This window comes from Callorhinus ursinus, unplaced genomic scaffold (genome assembly GCF_003265705.2).
Source record: "Callorhinus ursinus isolate GAN/ISIS: 27379988/994484 unplaced genomic scaffold, GSC_fseal_2.0 scaffold4, whole genome shotgun sequence".
NCBI lineage: Eukaryota > Metazoa > Chordata > Mammalia > Carnivora > Otariidae > Callorhinus > Callorhinus ursinus.
Genome location: NW_027397066.1, coordinates 947,758 through 966,105, shown reverse-complemented (window position 1 = coordinate 966,105; position 18,348 = coordinate 947,758). Strand labels below are relative to the sequence as shown.

General features: G+C 61.1%; 2 protein-coding genes across 4 annotated transcripts; one reads left to right on the top strand and one right to left on the bottom strand.

Moving 5' to 3' along the window:
• Positions 1 to 1,593: 1,593 nt before the first annotated feature.
• On the bottom strand, positions 1,594 to 14,526 carry TACC3 (transforming acidic coiled-coil containing protein 3). 2 transcript variants are annotated; one of them, XM_025887194.2, is made up of 16 exons: positions 14,387 to 14,526; positions 11,369 to 11,531; positions 11,072 to 11,214; positions 8,786 to 9,733; positions 7,949 to 8,024; positions 7,635 to 7,770; positions 5,887 to 5,939; positions 5,454 to 5,557; positions 5,025 to 5,112; positions 4,788 to 4,892; positions 4,010 to 4,086; positions 3,888 to 3,931; positions 3,231 to 3,391; positions 2,283 to 2,389; positions 2,076 to 2,196; positions 1,594 to 1,787 (listed from the first exon to the last, which is right to left on the bottom strand). In XM_025887194.2, exons 2-16 carry the CDS (start codon positions 11,528 to 11,530, stop codon positions 1,722 to 1,724), a joined length of 2,391 nt encoding a protein of 796 aa, XP_025742979.1. In that variant the 5' UTR covers position 11,531; positions 14,387 to 14,526; the 3' UTR covers positions 1,594 to 1,721. The 2 variants fall into 2 exon arrangements, with proteins under 2 accessions (XP_025742979.1, XP_025742978.1); XM_025887193.2 differs by lacking the exon at positions 14,387 to 14,526 and adding an exon at positions 13,570 to 13,724.
• Positions 14,189 to 18,348, top strand: TMEM129 (transmembrane protein 129, E3 ubiquitin ligase). 2 transcript variants are annotated; one of them, XM_025887197.1, is made up of 4 exons: positions 14,189 to 14,555; positions 16,486 to 16,960; positions 17,702 to 17,804; positions 17,917 to 18,348. In XM_025887197.1, the coding sequence occupies exons 1-4, from the start codon at positions 14,351 to 14,353 to the stop codon at positions 18,163 to 18,165; spliced, it is 1,032 nt and encodes a 343-aa protein (XP_025742982.1). In that variant the 5' UTR covers positions 14,189 to 14,350; the 3' UTR covers positions 18,166 to 18,348. The 2 variants fall into 2 exon arrangements, with proteins under 2 accessions (XP_025742982.1, XP_025742981.1); XM_025887196.1 differs by having other exon boundaries at positions 17,645 to 17,804.

Here is an 18,348-nt window from a genome sequence, read left to right as displayed (position 1 = left end):
TCGTTTCCAGGGGGCCCGGGCAGGGCTAGCGAAGGCCCCCAGACACAGCTGGTTTGGGGGTGTCCGGGAGGCCGCTGGGAGAAGCGGCTCTAGAGCAGAGGCTGACGGCTGGGCGGCGGCGTCCTGGGGGCCCGCCCTGGGGCTTGGGCTCCACCACTGCGGCTGGGAGCAGGTCCTAGAGCACAGGAAGGCCCTGGTGTTCTAGAGAAGAGGCCCGACAGGAGGTGCCCCAGGAATGGGGGACACCGTGGGACAGGAGACAGGAGGGTCGTGAGGGCAGTGGGGCGTCTGGAGCCTGGGTGGCCCCATGGTTCCTGCTCCCAGCCTGGCCCTTGTCCCAGCACCAGGCACTTTCCTGCCAATGCTGAGAGCAAACATGCCCTCCACCTCCGGGGTCCTGGATGCCCCGTTGGCCGGCCCCACAGTCACCTCCCTTTGCCCCCCCCCCACGCCCCCCTCGCCCCCCGTGCCAAGGCCCACAGCCGGCAGCGCCCCCTGATGGTGGCTGGTCAGGCACTGCTGCCCACCCCCAGGTCTGTCCTGGGGAGGCCAGTCGCCAGCTTGAGTCCCAGCTGAGTGCGGTGGTGCTGGGGTGCTCAGAGGCCTCCTAACTGGGCGGGCCTTGCCTTGGGTCTCTGTGCCGGATCCCCCGCTCCCTTTTGCCGGCCGTTCCTCCTTAGCACCCGGACTGGGCTAAGGAGAGGCTGGTGCCCTTTGCCTGCTCCTTGAGGACAGTGAGTTCTGAACCTGGCAGCACTACCAGCATCGCCTGGGAACAGGTTCCAAGTGTGGGGCCTCAGCCTGCCCAGACCGACCCCGTCAGGCTCTAAGGAAGCCCCATGCCTGCACCTAGGGGTCACACTGTGAGGACACGGCTCCAGGGTACTGGGTCACGTATCAGAGTCCCCTGGTGTCCCTGTGGGCCTCGCTTCTGTCTGGTTCAGAAACCACCTGTCCCAGAGGTTCACCTTTGCCCTGCAAGGGCCCCCTCTTGGCCCCGTCCCTGGTACCATGCGGTCAGCGAGCAGGAGATGGAGTAAGAACTGTGCTTGGGCGCGTCCGAGGGTCCAGGAAGTGTGTATGGCAGGCCCCCCCCCCCCCCCCGACGCAGTCCTGATAGCCATCGAGGGGTCGCCGACTCAGACACCCACGTTGAGACCCCTGACTTAGGAGGCGCCGTGCCTTCGTCCCGGGTCAGATGCCCGCTCTGGTCAGGGTGCTCCAGAGAAGCGTCCGGTAGAGGCGTCGAACTCCGCTTCTGGGAGCTCCATCCCGGACTCGGCCCAGGAGGCTGTGGGGTCCAGCTGGGAAGCCCCGCCTCGCAGTGGATGGCGTGAGGCCCACCCTGTCAAGGACGGCGCTCAACACGACGGTAGGTGTTCATTCACCATGACCACAAAGCACAGTAACGTGGGGGCCACAGCCCCACCCAGGGACGCAGGCCAACCACCCCCCTGCTGGGGACCACGTGGCCGTACGATGGCAGGGCTGGCGCCCTCCGGGCAAGCTCGAGGTGTGCGGGTCATGGCAGCAGCAGCCGGGTCAGCCTCTGGCCGAAGCCAGAAACCCACACTGTAGTCAAAACCAGGCAACTTCAACACTCGAACCAAAAGGAAACTTTATTTACTCTTTTTAAAGCAGTCTAGTTTAAAAACAAGAGGGTCAAGAGAGGAGAAAAAACTTTCACAGACACAAGAACAAATGGGGTGAGGGCTTCTGTGTCAGATCTTCTCCATCTTGGAGATGAGGTCATCACAGATTCGGGTGAGTTCCTCGTTTTCCTTAGTCTGAAGGAGAAAAGTCAAATCCCTGTTTGTTTTTCCGAAGATTTTATTCTGAAGTCCTCCCTACATCCCACGTGGGGCTCGAAGTCACAACGCTGAGATCAGAGCCCACGCTCTTCTGACCGAGCCGGCTAGGTGCCCCGAATCCTGCAATTCTCAGAAGCGGCAGCCTGGGGGCAGGCCAAGGGCCCTCGTACAAGGTACCGGCTGAGGGCATGTGCTACAGGGCAGGTCCCCGAGCCAGGAGGGCGCTCCCCCCACCGCCAGGCGCCGGGGGTCCTGTGTGCCCACCTTTTGCTCGACTGCCTTCTCCAGCGAGTGGATGCGCATCTGCTCCTTCCTCAGGCTGGCCTGGAAGGCCAAGGCCTCCGCTTGGGCTTTGCTGCGCACCTGGGCGATCTCCTCGCTGGCCCTGGGGACACACGGGGGGCGCTGAGAGGCCAGGCACGGGGTATCTCCCTCCCCAGGCTTGCTAGACGTTTCTCCCCCCGCACTCACAGCTGGAGCTTCTCCTCTGCGTGGGCCTTCAGGGCCTGGTACCGCTGGCCTTCCTTCTCTATCCTTGCTATGTAATCCTCCACACACTTCTTCAGTGACTCTTCATTCTTTAGAGAACGAGCAGATGTGACCCGCTTGCAGCAGGCCACTGTCGGAGCCCCCCAGGCCTGGCTTTTTGGTCAGGTGTGGATGGGTCCACCACCAAGGGTCTCTGGGACGTTAACAAAACCGCAGCTCCGACGAGGAAGGCCACGTGAACACAGCTGGAGGCCTCCCTCCTCCCCCCCCCCCCCCCCCCGCTGCCACATCTGACCCCTGGCCCTCACGGCTGCCACGGCCCCCACGCCTCTGGCGGGCATTGCTGACCGCAGGAGGGCACATCTGGACACGCGGCCGGGGCCGTCTACACCCTTGCAGCAGAGTCTTAGGTCTGGTTTCAGGCCCTGATGAGGCCAATAGCTGAGAGGCAGGGGTGTAGGGAGGGGTGTGGGCAGGGGGAAGGCTGGAGCTGGGAGGGGACCAGCTCCTTCGGGGGACTCCCCTTGCAGAGGGTGAGCGCGTCAGCCGCAGGGGGAGTCCCGCCCGGCTGTGTGCCCAGAATGCACCCATGCAGTGGGGCCACTGAGGTCCGAGTGGCCCAGGCCCTCCTCCAGAAGGCAGCCACTGGAGCTCCTCGGTGCCCGCTGCACACCTAGGCACCCGCTCGGCCTGCCGTGGCTGTCTCCCGTCTGGGCCTCATGGCCGGCCCCTCTGCTCACATCCCCGGACAAACAGTAATGTCCCCCAAGCCTGGGCCCGGTGGCAAGGGGAAGGCGCGGCCAGGTGCCACCTGGGTTATCTTCCTGACCAAGCCAAGGACATGGGGCAGGCTAGCTCCATGGCTGACCACAACCCCCTGGGGACCCTCTCTGCGGGAGGACAGGCACGGGCCCGCTCGGCACCACTTACCGTGCGATACCCCTCGATCACCTCCTTCTGTTTCTCAAACCGCTTGAAGAGGTCAGAGAAAGACTTTTCCATGGAGCTCAGGTCTAAAGTCAGTTGGTCTTTTTCCTTCAGAATCTTCTGGATCTCCGCTTTTGCAAGTTCCTTCTGTTTCTGAGCCTCCTCTTGAGAAGAAGAGAAAAAGCACTTGGGATGCGAGGAGCATCTGACATGCCGGCCCCCCAGACAGCACACAGGAGGCAGGAGACGCACAGTGGTAGAGGAGAGGTGGGCAGCCCACCCGTGGTCCCACTAAGGGCCGGGTGACAGGGCCCCCCTCCTACGTGATCTTCCCGAGCAGAGCCTGGGGAGGGCCCCGAGAGCCAGCCCTGGGTGGGGGGATGGGAACCTGCGGGAGCTTGAGGCTTTGCCCAGGGTGAGGACTGGTACTCACTCCGAGCCCTGCCTGACACGTCCAGTGCCCAAAACCTGGAGCCCACACTGGACGCGTGGCCCCTGGGGGTGTGGGGGGCAGACTGTGGGTACAGCGACCATGGCAGGGACCCCACACACGCACCCAGGGTCTGGGCAATTCTGGTGCCACCCGGCCCCCGACTGCCAGACGCCCCGTCACCAGCCTCAGCTGCTCCAGCAGAGAGGCCCGTGGCCACCAGCACTCACCCATCGCCTGGTACACGATCCCCTCAAACCCGTCCATTATCTTCCTGTGGGGAGAATGGAGGTGCCCGTGACCACCTGTGGCAAGCGAGCCCAAGTCGCCCAGAGCGTGCCGTGGGCCTTACCCCATTTCCAGGTTCTTGGCGTGCAGCGCCTCACACCTGCTCCTCAGCAACGCGTTCTCCTCGCGTGTGGCCTGCACCTGCACAAACCACAGCACGCGGATGCTGGGTGCCCCTCACACCCAGGCTCCCTGGGGCGACGTGTCTGAGTCGGGGGAGTGGCCATGAGGAGCCCCGGTCAGGCCAAGGACCTTGTGCCCCCGCTGGGGGCGGTGGTGGGGCCAGCGGGTGCCCAGGGAGAGCACGTGGCTCCCTGGAGCATCGTCGGTCAGACGCTATGGGTTCCCATCGGCCCCCACGAGCCACGTCAGTGTGTGGGTGGATGGGGGACACCTCCTGCTGCAGGCAAGGCTGGGATAGCAGCCTGTGGGGGGCGGGGGGGGCCTCACACTGTGAGTTCCTGGGCCAGCTCTGAGCAGGACAGGTGGCCATGGGGCACTAAGACCAGGGAAGGACTTAGCGGCCAGCAGACACAGCCCGGGTCCAGCACGCAGGCTTCCCAAGAGAGGCCGAGCCAAACACTGCCCAGGGGCTGGCTTCCCGCTTTACGACCCCTGGGGGGGCCGGAGCAGTGCCTGTGGAGGATGCCCGAGCCCTTCAGTGTGTAGGCAGCTTCTCGGGAGATGCTGGGTGGAAACACTGAGCTGGGGAACCAGGGAGCGGACATTCATGACTCTCCCTGCAGCCACATGGGGAAAGCCGGTGCTCAGAGCTGTTTAGCCCCTCCGCCCGTGGGCGTTGCCCTGCGCCAGGAACCCAGCCCCCCGTGCCCCGTCCTCACCACCGCGTCCAGGTCCTTCTGACTATACTGCAGCACGTCCACAATGGGCCCCACGGGCAGTGGTGGACCCGCAGGCCCAAAGACACAGGGAAGGGGATCCAGCATCTGTGGGGGGACAGGCCCTCAGAGGCCGGGGGCTCCCAGTGCAGCACAGGGAGCCCCCCGCCACCCTGTGCCAAGGAGCGGCTCTGCACCCCCAGCATACAGTCAGGCCCATTACCGGAGAGGAGCACTTACGGGAGCACCTGGGGCTCCTAGGAAGTCAAGTTCCACTAGCTTCGCCTCGGGCGGGCTTCCTGAGGAAGGCACGGCCACGTCCTGTGCACTGAGACCCCAGAACAGGAGGTAAATGCACCCATTTTCCCCAAAGGCCGAGAACAACCTGTTACAACTGCTCAACTCTACCTCATGGCTTCGTCACATGGCGCAAGCTGCCACCCAGCCATGTGCGCCCACAAGGCCTTCCTTAGGAAGCCAGGCAAAGGCTGGATCTGACCCATAGTCACTCCTCCTGCACCTGAGGGGCTTGAGAGAGCTCCACTGGGGTCTACTTTTCTGAGGCAGAGTCATGAATGTCCCCACTGAGTCTAAAAATCTCTGGTCGATGGCCACCGCCAGCCAGCCCACCCGCCCGCACTAAGCCCCACAGCCAGAGGGGAGGCGTACCTGCTGGTCTCCAGAGCCCCAGGCACTGGTCTCGGAGGGCTGTCCTTCAGGAGCGGGTCAAACTTGAGGTACAAGGACTGTTTCCTCAGGGCCGACTCCTTAAACTGAGGGGTCGATGAGTCAGCGGGTTCACTGTCACCTGAGGGATGATGGCCCCAAAGGCTGGGCCCTGAGGAGACCCCAGCACAGAGCAGCACGCCCTCGAGCTCCCCTCTGCACGGGAGCTTGAGATGGGCACCGTGAGGCCACAGGTGCAGCTCGGGAAGGGGCCCTAGGGAGCCTCAGACGGTCACCACAGCACGGACACCACTGGTGTGTGAGTAGGACCTTCATGATTTTGGAAGCGGGACAGTGGCTCAGGGCTGTTCTAGAAAGAGCCCCCTTTGGAGAAGCGTACTTTGGAAGAGACTGCCCCGACAGCGCGGGTACTCACCGAGGAACTCCCAAACTGCTCCAGATAATCCACCTCGGCTCCTGTGCCTAGAACTGAGAGGGAGAGCATCAGTGCAGTGGTCACCGACCCATACGTGGCGGTCACCAACCTGCACGCGGTGCACTCGGCTGCTCGGCGCAGTGACTGGCCGCCCCGCCCCACAACGGGGACCACCAATCTGGCCTCACGCTAATGACACCTGGGGCCGGGTCGCCTTGTGGGGCCGTCCTGTGGGCTGTCGGGAGAGAAGCAGCACCTCTCCAGGTGCGGCAACCAAAAGTGTCCCAAGGGACCAAATCTCCCAGGCTAACAGCTACTGTTTAAAATGACCCTAGACGGTCCTTGAATTCCGGACAATATAGACTTTCACTTAAAAAACCTAAAAGTGGTTCACATCGTATGTAAAAATTAACTCAAGATAAATAAAAAACCCAAATATAAGAACTACAACTATAACAGTTTTAGAAAACGTAATGGCAAATCTTCGTGTTACTGTATTTGCATTTGGCAAAGATTTCTTACACTTCACACCAAAAGCACAAAGAACAAAAGAAAAAATGGTAAGTGAGACTTTAGGATTAATATCTGTGCTTCAAGGATGTCACGGGGAGAGAGAAAGCCCACAGACGGGGAGACGTTCGTCACCTATCCGGTAAGAAATCCCTACCTAGGATAGATTGGAAGCCCTTACAACTCGGTAACAAAAAGGCAATTTGGAGTCAAACAGCAGGGCAAAGGACCCATCAGACATTCCACAGAAGGTGTGAAAGGCACGTGAAAAGGTGCTCATCAGTAGGGAGATGCAGATCAAAAATCCATGCAGGGGGCAACCCCCCCCCCCATGGCCCACAGCCGGAGGCTGGAATCAGAGTCACAGAGGCCCCCAGGGGAGCTGCCAAGGCCGTGGAGAGATCAGGACCTCAAACACTGTTGCCGTGGGATCATCACGTGGTGCAGCCGCTTTGGAGAGCAAGCTGGTGGCTCCTCAGTGTCACCCATAGTTACCGTGTGACCCGGAATTCCCCTTCTGGGTTTATGCCGCAGACCAATGGAACACTCACGTCCACACAGACACGTGGACATGAATGTTCGCGGCAGTCTTACTGAGCAAACCACCCAGACGCCCATCAACTGGTGAATGGAAATGCCAGTCGTGGTCCATCCGCACGGTGGTTGGCTACTCGGCTGGGAAAGGAACGAAGCAGCGACGTACGCTACAAGGTGGAGGACCCGTGAAAACCTGACGTTCAGTGAGGGAACCCCCCGTGTGACTCTGGGATCCCTGGGATCATCCTGCCACAACCCAACCCTGCACTCTGTTCCCAGTCTTCTCTCTGCCTGAAGGTTAAGTAAGCCACATCGAGACCCTGTCAAGTTACCTTCTCTCTCAACTGCATCCTAGATTTTCCCTGGAAGCATCTCAGAGTCCGGAGGACCCCCCGTGTTGAAGGTCAGAGCTGTGTGTTCTCTGTCTGGACTCACCCTTCCAACAGGATCTCTCCACCAACCAACAAGGCCCCTGCCGCCTGTGTGTTTGCACAGAACCTTTCCCGAGTCTGATTTCCGGTCCTGGAAATCCCTACACCAGGGGTATGTCCTGAAAGCGTCCAGAGCCCCTGCGTGTGTCGCTTCAAGTCAGGGAAGAGAGCTGCCTACGGGGCAGTCTCCCGAAATCACCACTGAACACGGACACTCACAGAACAGCAACCAGCCGGCGGGGACAGACAAGTGACCCGGGGACAACGTACCCTCAGCTGGGTCTCGGAAGTGCTCCTCATCCAGCTCTGAGGCAGGCTCCGGGCCCCGTGGAGGAGTGGGGGGCACAGGCTCACCGCCCGGGCCGCCCGTGGGGGCGGATACACCTGCACAGTCCGTAGCTCCCTCCTGGAAGAAGGGCGACTCAGTTCGGGCATGTCGTGAGGTCAAAGGTCCCGTGTAGGACCCGTGCCTCGCCCAGTCTTGTCAAGATGGGGTGCCGCGCTGTGTCCCACCCGGTCTCCACTGGCTGCCCTCTGCCCATGTGCACGCAGGACGACAGCATGGGCCGAGCTCGCGTCCATACCTTGCCTGCTGTGCCCGGGGTCCTGGCTGCGGCCTGTGCCACAGGCGTGTCATCCGTGGAGGCTGAAGGCACCTGCCTGAACAGATGGGGTCAGTAGGGCCTGTTCCCCGGCACTGAGCTGCCTCCTGCCCTGTGAACCCTTGCCTCGAAGGTCAGGGGCTACGCTCGAGTCCCCAGCAGAGCCGTCCCCACCCACCTCAACTGCCCAAGGAGCATGAGCTTCCCAGGGACCTTGGCAAGGAGCTCTCAGGCTGTTTCAGCTCAGAGAGCAAACCCCAAGGGTTCACTTGTCCTATTTCTCCAGGAAACTGGCAAACGTGCTGGAGGGAAGGTCACCGGGGGCCAGGCGGGGCCAGTAGCGGGGAGGTGGCCTCCAGGACCGTCAGGGTGCACTCGTGGCTGAGAGACAGGCTGCACACAGCCCGCCAGAGCTGCCCGTGCGAGTGCTGGGTGGCCGGGCACTGGCTAAACCCTTGGTGGCCATGAAGCCGCCATCCCTAGGGCGCCACGAGAGCCTGGAGCACCACAGTAGGTGCACAGAGCCACTCCACTGGCTTTGCAGCCACGGATGATGTTCAGAGATCTTTCTAAAGCTCCAGGTTTTTTATAGAAAATGCTCTTAGAAAGCATGAGGACAGCCCCCACCCCCGTGGAGGGGATGAACAGGGCGCCACTGAGTGCTTTCCTCCACCATTTCTCACTGGCCACCTGCAGTGGGATCCTCAGCCTTGGGATCCAGGACCAGCAGCTGCCCCCCAGCCCCTTCTCTGGCCTGGGGTCCTCCAGCATGCACACTGCTGAGCGGCTACCCCGCCACCACCACCACCAAGTACTCACTGGTTCGGAGAGGAGGGCCCTGGGGCCTCAGGGCCAGCAGACAGCTCCTTGGCCACAGGCTCGGCTGGCCTGCTCTGGGGGCATTCTGGGGGCGGGGCCTCTCCTCCATCTTCAAACGGGTTAAGGTTTGGGTCATCCAGCTTATTCCAGTCCAGGTTGTAAGACCCCAGGGGAAGGGGAACGGGCCCCTCGCGTGTCTCCTCGGAGGCCTTTTCCTGCCTCACCTCTGATATCCTAGAGGGAGGTTTAAGGCTGGCTCTCTTTCCCAGTTCCCTTGGTGGGGGCAATGTTTGGCTGGTAGCATTGTCAGAGAAATCAGATTCTAGTTCTATGGGCCCACTGCTCCAAGAGCTGGCCCTCTGGCCATCAGCTTCTTTCTTCTGAGGACTTGGGGACGTGGCCCCTCCAGCCTTCAGAGGGCTGGCCAGGATGGTGTTCCCAGGACCAGAGGGGTCTTCAGGGCCGGCTGGGGCCTCGCCAGACAGGTCTGTGAGGGGCCCTTCTTCACATGCTCCTGTGGGGGGAGTACCAGGGGGCAAAGCAGCTCTGGCCGAGGAAGCAGGGACCTGGTTCGAGCTTTCTCTGGCAGCTCTGGGAGAGTCTTCTGTTCGGTGTTGGGGAGCCACCTGGGAAGGGTCTTCTAAGATTTCCGAGGTGGAGGTAACACTTTTTTCTAAGAAATAAGAATGAACACTTTCCTCCAAGGCTTGCTCAAGGCTCACAGATGTTTGTCCTAGAGAAGCCACTTGATCTTCAAGCGTTTCTGGCATCTGGGGAGAGCTTGAGGGATCCAGGCTGGCCAGGTGAGCTGAGGTGGGCCCACTGGAATACTGCCTATCTTCAGAGGCTGGTCTCACATCTGCTGGAGGGGGGTTGGCATTGGCCACCATTCGTTTCTGGAGAATTCCATTGGTCATTTTGGTGTCCACTTCCTTGGTGAGCTGTTGGCTTTTCAGAAACAAACTTAGTTAACACGAAGGAACCTGTTAGCTTTTTAATTAGAATTTAAACCCCGAGAAGACATTAGCTAAAAACAGAAAAAAAGAATGTTCACTCAACCCTCTTCCTAAGATTAACTTTCACAAGTATATCCTCATAAATCAAAATTGGTAGACCAACTAGATCGCGCAGGTTTCCGAGAGAGCAGAAACATGACACACAATCACAGTTAAGGTTTTTTCTGCTTGCCTATTTCCCCCTTTCAGTTGGGGACCACCAGCTACATAATCCGGGGCACAGGAAGATCAAGGTTTTCACTGAAGAGAAAAACAAGACTGAGAGATCTTGAGAACACCCACGGCTGACTTGCAAACAGAAAGGAGACCCCAGTGGGTATGAAAAAAGAAACCCAAAGCATCCTTACTCGGAGACATGCTCAGACATTTCATGAAATTAGAGAAACAAAAACCAGGCCAATGTGTTGGCAAAAGCACAGTAAAGGACTGGGGCATAAAACTTAAACTTATTGGGGGCGCCTGGGTGGCTCAGTCAGTTGGGCATCTGACTCTTGGTTTTGGCTCAGGTCATGATCTCAGGATCGTGAGACTGAGATTCTCTTTCTCCCTATGCCCCTCCCCACTTGTGCTCTCTCTTTATAAACAAGTAAAAAAATCTTGCACGCCCGGGTGGCTCAGTCGTTAAGCGTCTGCCTTCGGCTCAGGTCGTGATCCCAGGGTCCTGGGATCGAGCCCCGCATCGGGCTCCCTGCTCCGCGGGAACCTGCATCTCCCTCCCCCACTCCCTCTGCTTGTGTTCCCTCTCTCGCTGTCTCTCTCTGTCAAACAAATTCTTTAAAAAAAAAAAAAAAAAAGTAAAGAATTTATTTATTTGTTTGACAGAAAAGTATTTATTCGTTTGACAGAGAAGTAAAGAATTTATTTATTTGTTTGACAGAAAAAGACACAGCAAGAGAGGGAACACAAGCAGGGGGAGTGGCAGAGGGAGAAGCAGGCTTCCCGCCGAGCAGGGAGCCCGATGTGGGGCTCGATCCCAGGGCCCTGGGATCACGACCTGAGCCGAAGGCAGACGCTTAACGACTGAGCCACCCTGGCGCCCCAACAAGTAAAAAAATCTTAAACAAAAAAACTTATTCTACACATTTTGTTAATTGCTTTTCTACTAACAAGTGACTTGCAATGCGAGTATGCCGGGCAACACATCGCATGAGCTCAGAGCAGAAACCGGGAGGAACTCGACCAGATGTGACTAACGACAAGACAGAATTTTTCTGCTGTGTCCGCTGGAGACATTACAAATTACAGTACATTAAGCAGCATCAACACTTACTTCTCTTTCTGGGTCCGGTTTTGAGGAGAGTTTTCTAACCCAACAGCATCCTCCAGAGTAAAAGGAGCCTCGAGCTTGCTGCTCATGCTAGGACTTAATATCCGGTGCGTCTGTGGGTCCCGCAGAGGAGTCTGAAAAGTCACCTGTTGGGGGAGGAGGAGACCTGTTCAATAATTCAAGTCTTCAACCACTATGGTGGCAGTGCCCTGCCCACTTCCGTAAGTCCCCAGGAAAGAAAGTCCCAGGGTGACCTAATGGGTGACACACAGTAGATTTACACGGGCAAAGTGTGCTTACTTTCATAGCTTTGAGTACACTCTTGGGTGGCACATTTTCTTTCTGTGACAGACGAAGAACAGATAGTCTTCCGGTAAGTTCCGGTGGTGAAAACAGGAACTCGCAGTTTTCTGCACTTTTGTCACCAGTGACGTTTTCATCACTGTAGATCTGCAGACTCATTCTGGAAAAGCAGGCAGTTTACGTCAGTATGAGGGCTGTGCACTCTGGATGAAGGGCCAGGACAAGGAGCTAGCCTCACAGGGCAGATGTCCCCTTCCTGCACAGGTGGGTCACATCTCAGGCAGCACGTCCTCCGCCAGACAGTCCTTGTCCTGTTTTAGGGCAGCTGCCACCTCCCAGGACAAAGAGCCATAAGGGCCCTCAGCCCACAGGACAAGGGAGAAGAATCAGGTCCTCAAAACAATTTGAACTTGGGGCGCCTGGGTGGCTCAGTTGGTTAAGCGTCTGCCTTCGGCTCAGGTCGTGATCCCAGGGTCCTGGGATCGAGCCCCGCATCGGGCTCCCTGCTCGGCGGGAAGCCTGCTTCTCCCTCTCCCACTCCCCTGCTTGTATTCCTGCTCTGTCTCTCTCTGTCAAACGAATAAATAAAATCTTAAAAAAAAAAAAATTGAACTTAGTGGGTAAAGGTCAGGAGACAGGGGTGCTGGCCTGTCAGAAAGCCTGGGTCTCCCCTCAGGCCTCCGCTGAAGGCGCTGAGGCCACAGCACAGAGGGAGCAGGTTGCCAAGTTGGCCGAGAGCAAGAAAGCAGAAGGGTGCTGTGGCTTGCCCTTCCGTCACGGGCTGGGAGAGGAGCACGCCGGGGCACCGTGAGGGCCGAGGCCCAGGGGAAGAGTGGGAAGTGGGACAAGAGGCAGTAAGCAGCAGATCCAGAATTACCTGGTGGGGAGCTGAAAAGCTTCTACACTGAGATTTGGAGTCTAGAAATATAAACCAGCGACCTCCACTGAGACCCACAAGGTTCTAGAACAGTCCCCACCCCCCTTCCCAAGGTCCTCAAGGTGGTCAGCAGCATGACGCTCCCAACCCAGGAGTCGCCGGAGGGCCTGTCCATGGGAACGTCACAGGTATCTGCTGGTGGTGGGGGTGCTGGAAGTTGCAGCTTGAAGAGCACGGCCGGGGTGGTGGGGGCAGAAGGAGCAAGGGTGCCCTGGAAAGAGGCGAGTCAGGATAACAAGATGCCCTGGAAGGTACGGGGGTGGGGCCATGCGCGCGGAGGCCGGGGAAGGGCAGGAGGGAAGTGGGGGCCAAAGACTCCCGCAGCCAGCCAGCGGTGGAGAGAGCAGCCCTGGCTTGGCCAGCGGGCCCACAAGGCGTCTGGAAGGCGCGGAGAAACAAAAGGGCGACCTTCAGATTTTTGGCGTGAACGCCAGGAAGGGGAAGGAGAGCTGGCCGGCTGTGGGACGCACGAGGCAGGGGACCTAGACACCGTGCCGCAGCCCCTCTCCTGAGAAGGCGGGAGAACAGCCGCGGCAGTCCGTCCGGTCCGGCTTCCACGGACCAGGGGGAGGAGGCTCCCGGGCAGAGGCTGCAAGGCCAGACAGCCCGGGGAGCGAAGGTCCGGGTCCGCGCGGGGAACAGGGCGGAGCCGCGCCGAGCAGCTGCGGGGAATCAGCAGGACCCGCGCAGCTGGAGTCAGCGACGGCTTGCAGGTGGGGCGCGGAGAAAGCAGCACCGAGCTGCCGCGGGGAGGGAGGCGCGGCGCCGCGGCGCCGGGAAGGGCTGGGGATCGCGCCTGCGGGGAGCGGGCGGCGAGCCGACGGCGGAGAGGGTGCGAGGTGTCCCCTGCAAGGCGCCGATGCAGGTGGTGGTTGAGGCTGGACGAGCTCACGAGGTGACGGCGCGGGAGCCCAACGGAGCGGGCCGCGAGGGACCCTGACACACCGACCTCCCGGGGACCGACAAAGGAGCCCCCGCAGGCGTCTCCGCCCTCGGGCTGCGGCCGGAAACCAGCGGGGCACGCGGGCTGCCGGTGGCCCCGGTAGGGCGGCAGCAGAAGCCGGCAGGGCGGGCCCAAGAGAGCAGGGGGCTGTGCGGACGGCGCACCCCGGAGCCGCGGGAGGAGCCGCAGAGGGAGGAGGACGGGCGCCGCCCAGCTGCGGCGGGGGCCGGGGGCCGGGGGCCGGGGGCCGGGGCGCGGAGCCCGAGGCAGGAGGTGGGGATGGACGCCCGAGCCCGGGGCCTCGCCGCCGCCGCCTACCTGCCGGCGGCCGCACGAAGCCGAGGGAGCGGGAGGCGCCGAGTCCGGGTGACCGTCCGCCCGCCGCCGATTCAAATACCGACGGTTGGAGCGCGCGGCCAATCAGCGCGCGGCCGGGGGCGGGACGCACAGGGCGCCGCGGCCACGCCTCCGGGGCGCCGGCCGCTCCGCTTCCGGGGGGGGGCACGCTGGGCGCGGCGGGCGCCGGAAGCCCTCGGAACCCCCGCTCGCCGCGCCTGCGGAGGGGCGGGGCCGCTGGCGGGCGGCGGCTGCGGGGGGCGGGGTCTGCCGCGGACGCGACTGCGCTGCGTGGGAAGGCCGGGGCCTGAGACCCGTCGGCTCGGGCCTGCTTCCCCAGCTGTAAAACGGGAGCAGCTGCAGCCGGCCCCGGGGCGGGCCGTGGGACGGAGCCGGACCCTCGCGGGGGCTGGCGAGGTCTCAGCGCGCCTGGCTGTGTACGGGGCGCGGCAACTCCGCTTCCCAGGGTGCCCCGCGTCGATGGGACGTCTCCCAGCGCGCCCCACGCCGGCCTGCGGACGGGACGCCATCTCCCAGGATGCCCCGCGGGCGGGGACCCCATCTCCCAGCGCGCCCCGCGCCGGCCTGCGGACGGGACGCCATCTCCCAGGATGCCCCGCGGGCGGGGACACCATCTCCCAGCGCGCCCCGCGCCGGCTGGCGCCCACCTGCCGCCGCCCCCCGGCTCGGAATTCTCGGGTCTGTTTCCCGTCGGGGGCTGCGGGCCCCTCTCCGACGGCTTCCTGGCGGCCGCGGCAGCGCGATGGACAGCCCGGAGGTCACCTTCACGCTGGCCTACCTGGTGTTCGCCGTGTGCTTCGTGTTCACGCCCACCGAGTTCCACTCGGCCGGGCTCACCGTGCAGAACCTGCTGTCGGGCTGGCTGGGCAGCGAGGACGCCGCCTTTGTGCCCTACCACCTGCGCCGCACGTCCGCCACGCTGCTGTGCCACTCGCTGCTGCCGCTCGGTGAGCAGGCCGGACCCTCCCCCAGAGGGTCCCCGGGGCGCGGCGGCACCGGCCTGTGTCCCCCTTGGTGGGCGTTACGTGGCCCCTCGGGCTCGCGGCCGAGTTCCGGGACCCCGGAAGTGAAGAGTCGGGGGAGGGCGCGCGGACCCCCGGTCGTTCCGAGGAGGGACGCTGACCCCGAGAGCGCGGCTTTCGACTGACAGCCCGTGCGCTCTGAGACGGGCCTCTCGCGTCCGCGGCGGAGAGGAGGGTGCTGGCGGCAGGTGGCTGCTTGCAGGGGGCAGAAGTGAAGGCTTAGAATATTGGGGGGCGGGCAAAGGTGATGATGCTTCGCCCGTAGCTGTGGCAGGTCATTTTGTGGGGGCAGTTCGCAGGAGAGCGACATGAGTTAACTGATTCTAACGAAGGTGGAGGGACCTGGGAGAGCAGGTGGCCTTGTCCCAGGCTTTGGAAGGTGGGTGTTAGAAAGGCGGAGATGGGTAACCCCATGGGGGTGTCACAGGTTCAGAGGCTGGCGGGGGCAGAATGCTCACACGTGGCCCAGGGGTTGGGCTGGGCGGAGACCAGGTGCTCTCTGGCCTCTGAGAGGCTGGTTGGACAGGGGACTGGCTGGAGGGAGGGAGGGAGGGAGGGGGTGTGTGTGTGTGTTCGTGTGTGTGTGTGTGTGTGTGTGTGTTCGTCCTCTGGAGGATACAGAACAGAAGCAGGTTTAGAAGGGCGGGTGGCTGCTGGGCCCCGGTGGCTGGCTCAGTGGACTCAGGAGTTTCCACCTGTCAGCAGGGCGCAGCAGCCTGGGCCAGGTGTGGAGAGCCTCCTGGAGGGGGCTGGGCTGAGGCCAGGTCTGTGCAGGAGGGCTGCCTCCCCATGCCAAGAAGGACACGGCCTTCTTGGTGGCAGTCTGGTGGTATCCTTGGTCAAGTGGTTTCTGCCTGTTGTTGGGGTAACTATGTGGCTTTCTCAGCTTGAGGCCCCAGCACCCGGTAAGGCAGGGTTACCAATTAGCTGATTTCTCAGATGAGGAAAGTGCGGCTTGGAACTTGGGCTCTTGAGACGGTCGTGGGTTGGGTTTCTGCCCTGGGAACTAAGGGTCCCCACAGTTTTCTGGAGTCCTTTTAGCCACATCCTTTCTATAAGCCCATGAGTGGCTGGGCCATCACCGTGCTACACATGGACGGAGAAACCAGAACGTAGGGAGCTCAGTGACTCATGCAGGTGGAGGAGCCTGGCCTTGTGGCCAGCCCCGGGGTCTTTTTCTTCCTTTTCAACCTGTTTTGAAAGGCTTTGAAACTCTTGTATGCATATTATTTACTGCTGCCCGATAAATTACCTTAAATGTGGTAACCTGATCAACAGTAAATGTTTACTATTACTTTGCAGCCTTAAACGTGTTCACGCAGGTATCCATTATCTATCTACGTCAGTCAATCGTTCAGATATGCAGATTGGCCCTGACCTAGCCGGCGGGGGCCCTGGAGCTATGGTGTTCCCCATTGTTCTCTGCGTAGTGTTTGGCACACAGATCTGAGCTCTGGGATGGGTCACACTCTGATTTTCCTCCTCAGAGGGGCTGGGGTTGAGAGGCCAAGATCCCGCCCCTGGGAGGGCCAGTGTGTAGCTCTGCTTTGGGTGACACCAGATCCTTGTTTTTGTTTTTGCGGGGTTTTTTGGGGGGGTTTTCCTATTTCCGTAATCATGTATTACTCATATAAAACAAGTAGTAAATTAAAAACGTCTTTCCTTTATTTATTGTATTACTGTTCCGGGCAAGGGTTGAGCTGGGTCATCGTGGAGGCAGGTAAAGTGCACCTGCCCTGGGGTACCATTGCCTGGCCCTGAGAGCTGACCAGGGTGGCCCTTGGTGGGCACTATGGGGAGAGAACAATGGCCTGGCAGTCTTGATTTCTGCTGAGGCCCTCCCCATCCTTTGTAGGCTACTACGTGGGCATGTGCTTTGCAGCTTCAGAAAAGCAGCTCTACTCCCTCAGCCAGGCCCCGGAGGCCTGGCAGCTCTTCCTCTTGCTGGCAGTGACTCTGCCCACCATCGCCAGCACGCTGATCTACTACTGGTCCTGTGATCAGTGGGCCCACCACCCGCTGGCCCGCACCCTGGCCCTCTACGCCCTCCCGCAGTCAGGCTGGCGGGCTGTGGCCTCCTCAGTCAACACCGAGTTCCGGCGGATCGATAAGTTTGCCACGGGGGCACCAGGGGCTCGTGTGATCGTGACGGACACGTGGGTGATGAAGGTGACCACGTACCGTGTGCACGCGGCTCGGCAGCAGGACGTGCACCTGACCGTGACAGGGTCACGGCAGCATGCGCTCTCGGCGGACTCCAGCCTGCCTGTGCAGCTCCTCACCATCCACGTGGCCAGTGCCAGCCCTGGGGTGCGGGCCTTCGACATCCGGTAGGTACGCTTGTGGCCAGGGTCATAGTGAGGCTGGGGCGCGCCGGAGGCAGCCAGCAGTCAGGTTCTAGTCTTGGGCTCTCTGGGAGGCGGTGATGCGTGGAGCACGTTCTTCTAGCCACCCTTCCTGCGGAACCCTCCCTCAAGGCCCCTTGTTCCCTCACACCCCCATAGGTACTCTCTGCCTCTGCTTTCTCTGTGTTCTCCTCTGAGCTGCCTTTTGCAGCTCTTTTCGGGGGACCGTGTTAGGGATGTTTGGGGGGTGGTACAGGACCGAGGCTTGGTGGCTGTCTTGGCTCTGGGGCCCAAGCCGAGGTCTTCCTGTCCCATTCAGGCTTCGGCCAGTCCGTTGTTCCTCTTCTGTGATCCCCTTTGTGCCTGAATTTGGTGAAAGCCAGGCGTTCTGTGTCTCAGCTGCAACCTCCCCACTCTCTTTGCCCCTCCCTGCCTCCCTTGAGGGCAGGTGGTCGGTGCTCTCCTTCTGTGGGCTCTGGCCTCAGGGCTGTCTTTGCAGGCTGGTCTTTATCAGGCGACTGGGCTGTGCCTGGGCTCCCATATTCTGTGTGGTTGTGGGTGCTCTGTCACCCTAGAGGCACCTCGGCATCCCCACCAGGAATGATGGCCCTGCCCTGCAGAGGGGCCTTGGTTTAGTGGCCCCAGCCCAGCAGCCCCCACCTTGTGCAGGCTGAACTCCACGGAGTATGGTGAGTTGTGTGAGAAACTCCGCGCACCCATCCGCAGTGCGGCCAACGTGGTCATCCATCAGAGCCTGGGCGACCTGTTCCTGGAGACATTTGCTTCCCTGGTGGAGGTCAACCCAACCTACTCGGTCCCTAGCAGCCAGGTGAGGGCTGGGTGGGGGCAGGTGGGTTCCCACAGGCCAGGCCCCCTGGGTGGGTGGGGGGGCACAGGGCCGTCGGGCCAGGCTCCCTGTGACCCTCTACACCCGCCCACAGGAGCTGGAGGCATGCATTGGTTGCATGCAGACACGTGCCAGTGTGAAGCTGGTGAAGACCTGCCAAGAGGCAGCTGAGGGCGAGTGCCAGCAGTGCTACTGTCGCCCCATGTGGTGTCTCACCTGCATGGGCAAGTGGTTCGCCAGCCGCCAGGACCCACAGCGCCCTGACACCTGGCTCGCCAGCCGCGTGCCCTGCCCCACCTGCCGTGCACGCTTCTGCATCCTGGATGTGTGTGCCGTGCGCTGAGCCTGCTGGCTGGAGCAAGGGAGTGGCCTTGGGGGTCCCAGCGAGCCCTGCTAGGGACCCCACAGTCACCATGAGGAGCAGCCAGGGCTCCAGGCCCTCGTTTGTGTTGTCAGCCAGGGGTTCTTTCCCCAGCATGATGAAGGACGAGGGTTTTTGTTTAAAAAGGAAGTTTTCTTTAGCAGT

Excerpts from the sequence above, each read along its gene's own strand:
- TACC3 (XM_025887194.2), bottom strand. The coding sequence starts at position 11,530 with ATGAGTCTGCAGATCTACAGTGATGAAAACGTCACTGGTGACAAAAGT. Across the intron at positions 7,771-7,948 it reads CCCCGGGCACAGCAGGCAAG|GAGGGAGCTACGGACTGTGC; the intron begins GTATGGACGCGA and ends CCCTTCTTCCAG. Across the intron at positions 3,932-4,009 it reads GCCAAGAACCTGGAAATGGG|GAAGATAATGGACGGGTTTG; the intron begins GTAAGGCCCACG and ends TTCTCCCCACAG.
- TMEM129 (XM_025887196.1), top strand. The coding sequence starts at position 14,351 with ATGGACAGCCCGGAGGTCACCTTCACGCTGGCCTACCTGGTGTTCGCC. Across the intron at positions 16,961-17,644 it reads GTGCGGGCCTTCGACATCCG|GCTGAACTCCACGGAGTATG; the intron begins GTAGGTACGCTT and ends CACCTTGTGCAG. Across the intron at positions 17,805-17,916 it reads ACTCGGTCCCTAGCAGCCAG|GAGCTGGAGGCATGCATTGG; the intron begins GTGAGGGCTGGG and ends ACCCGCCCACAG.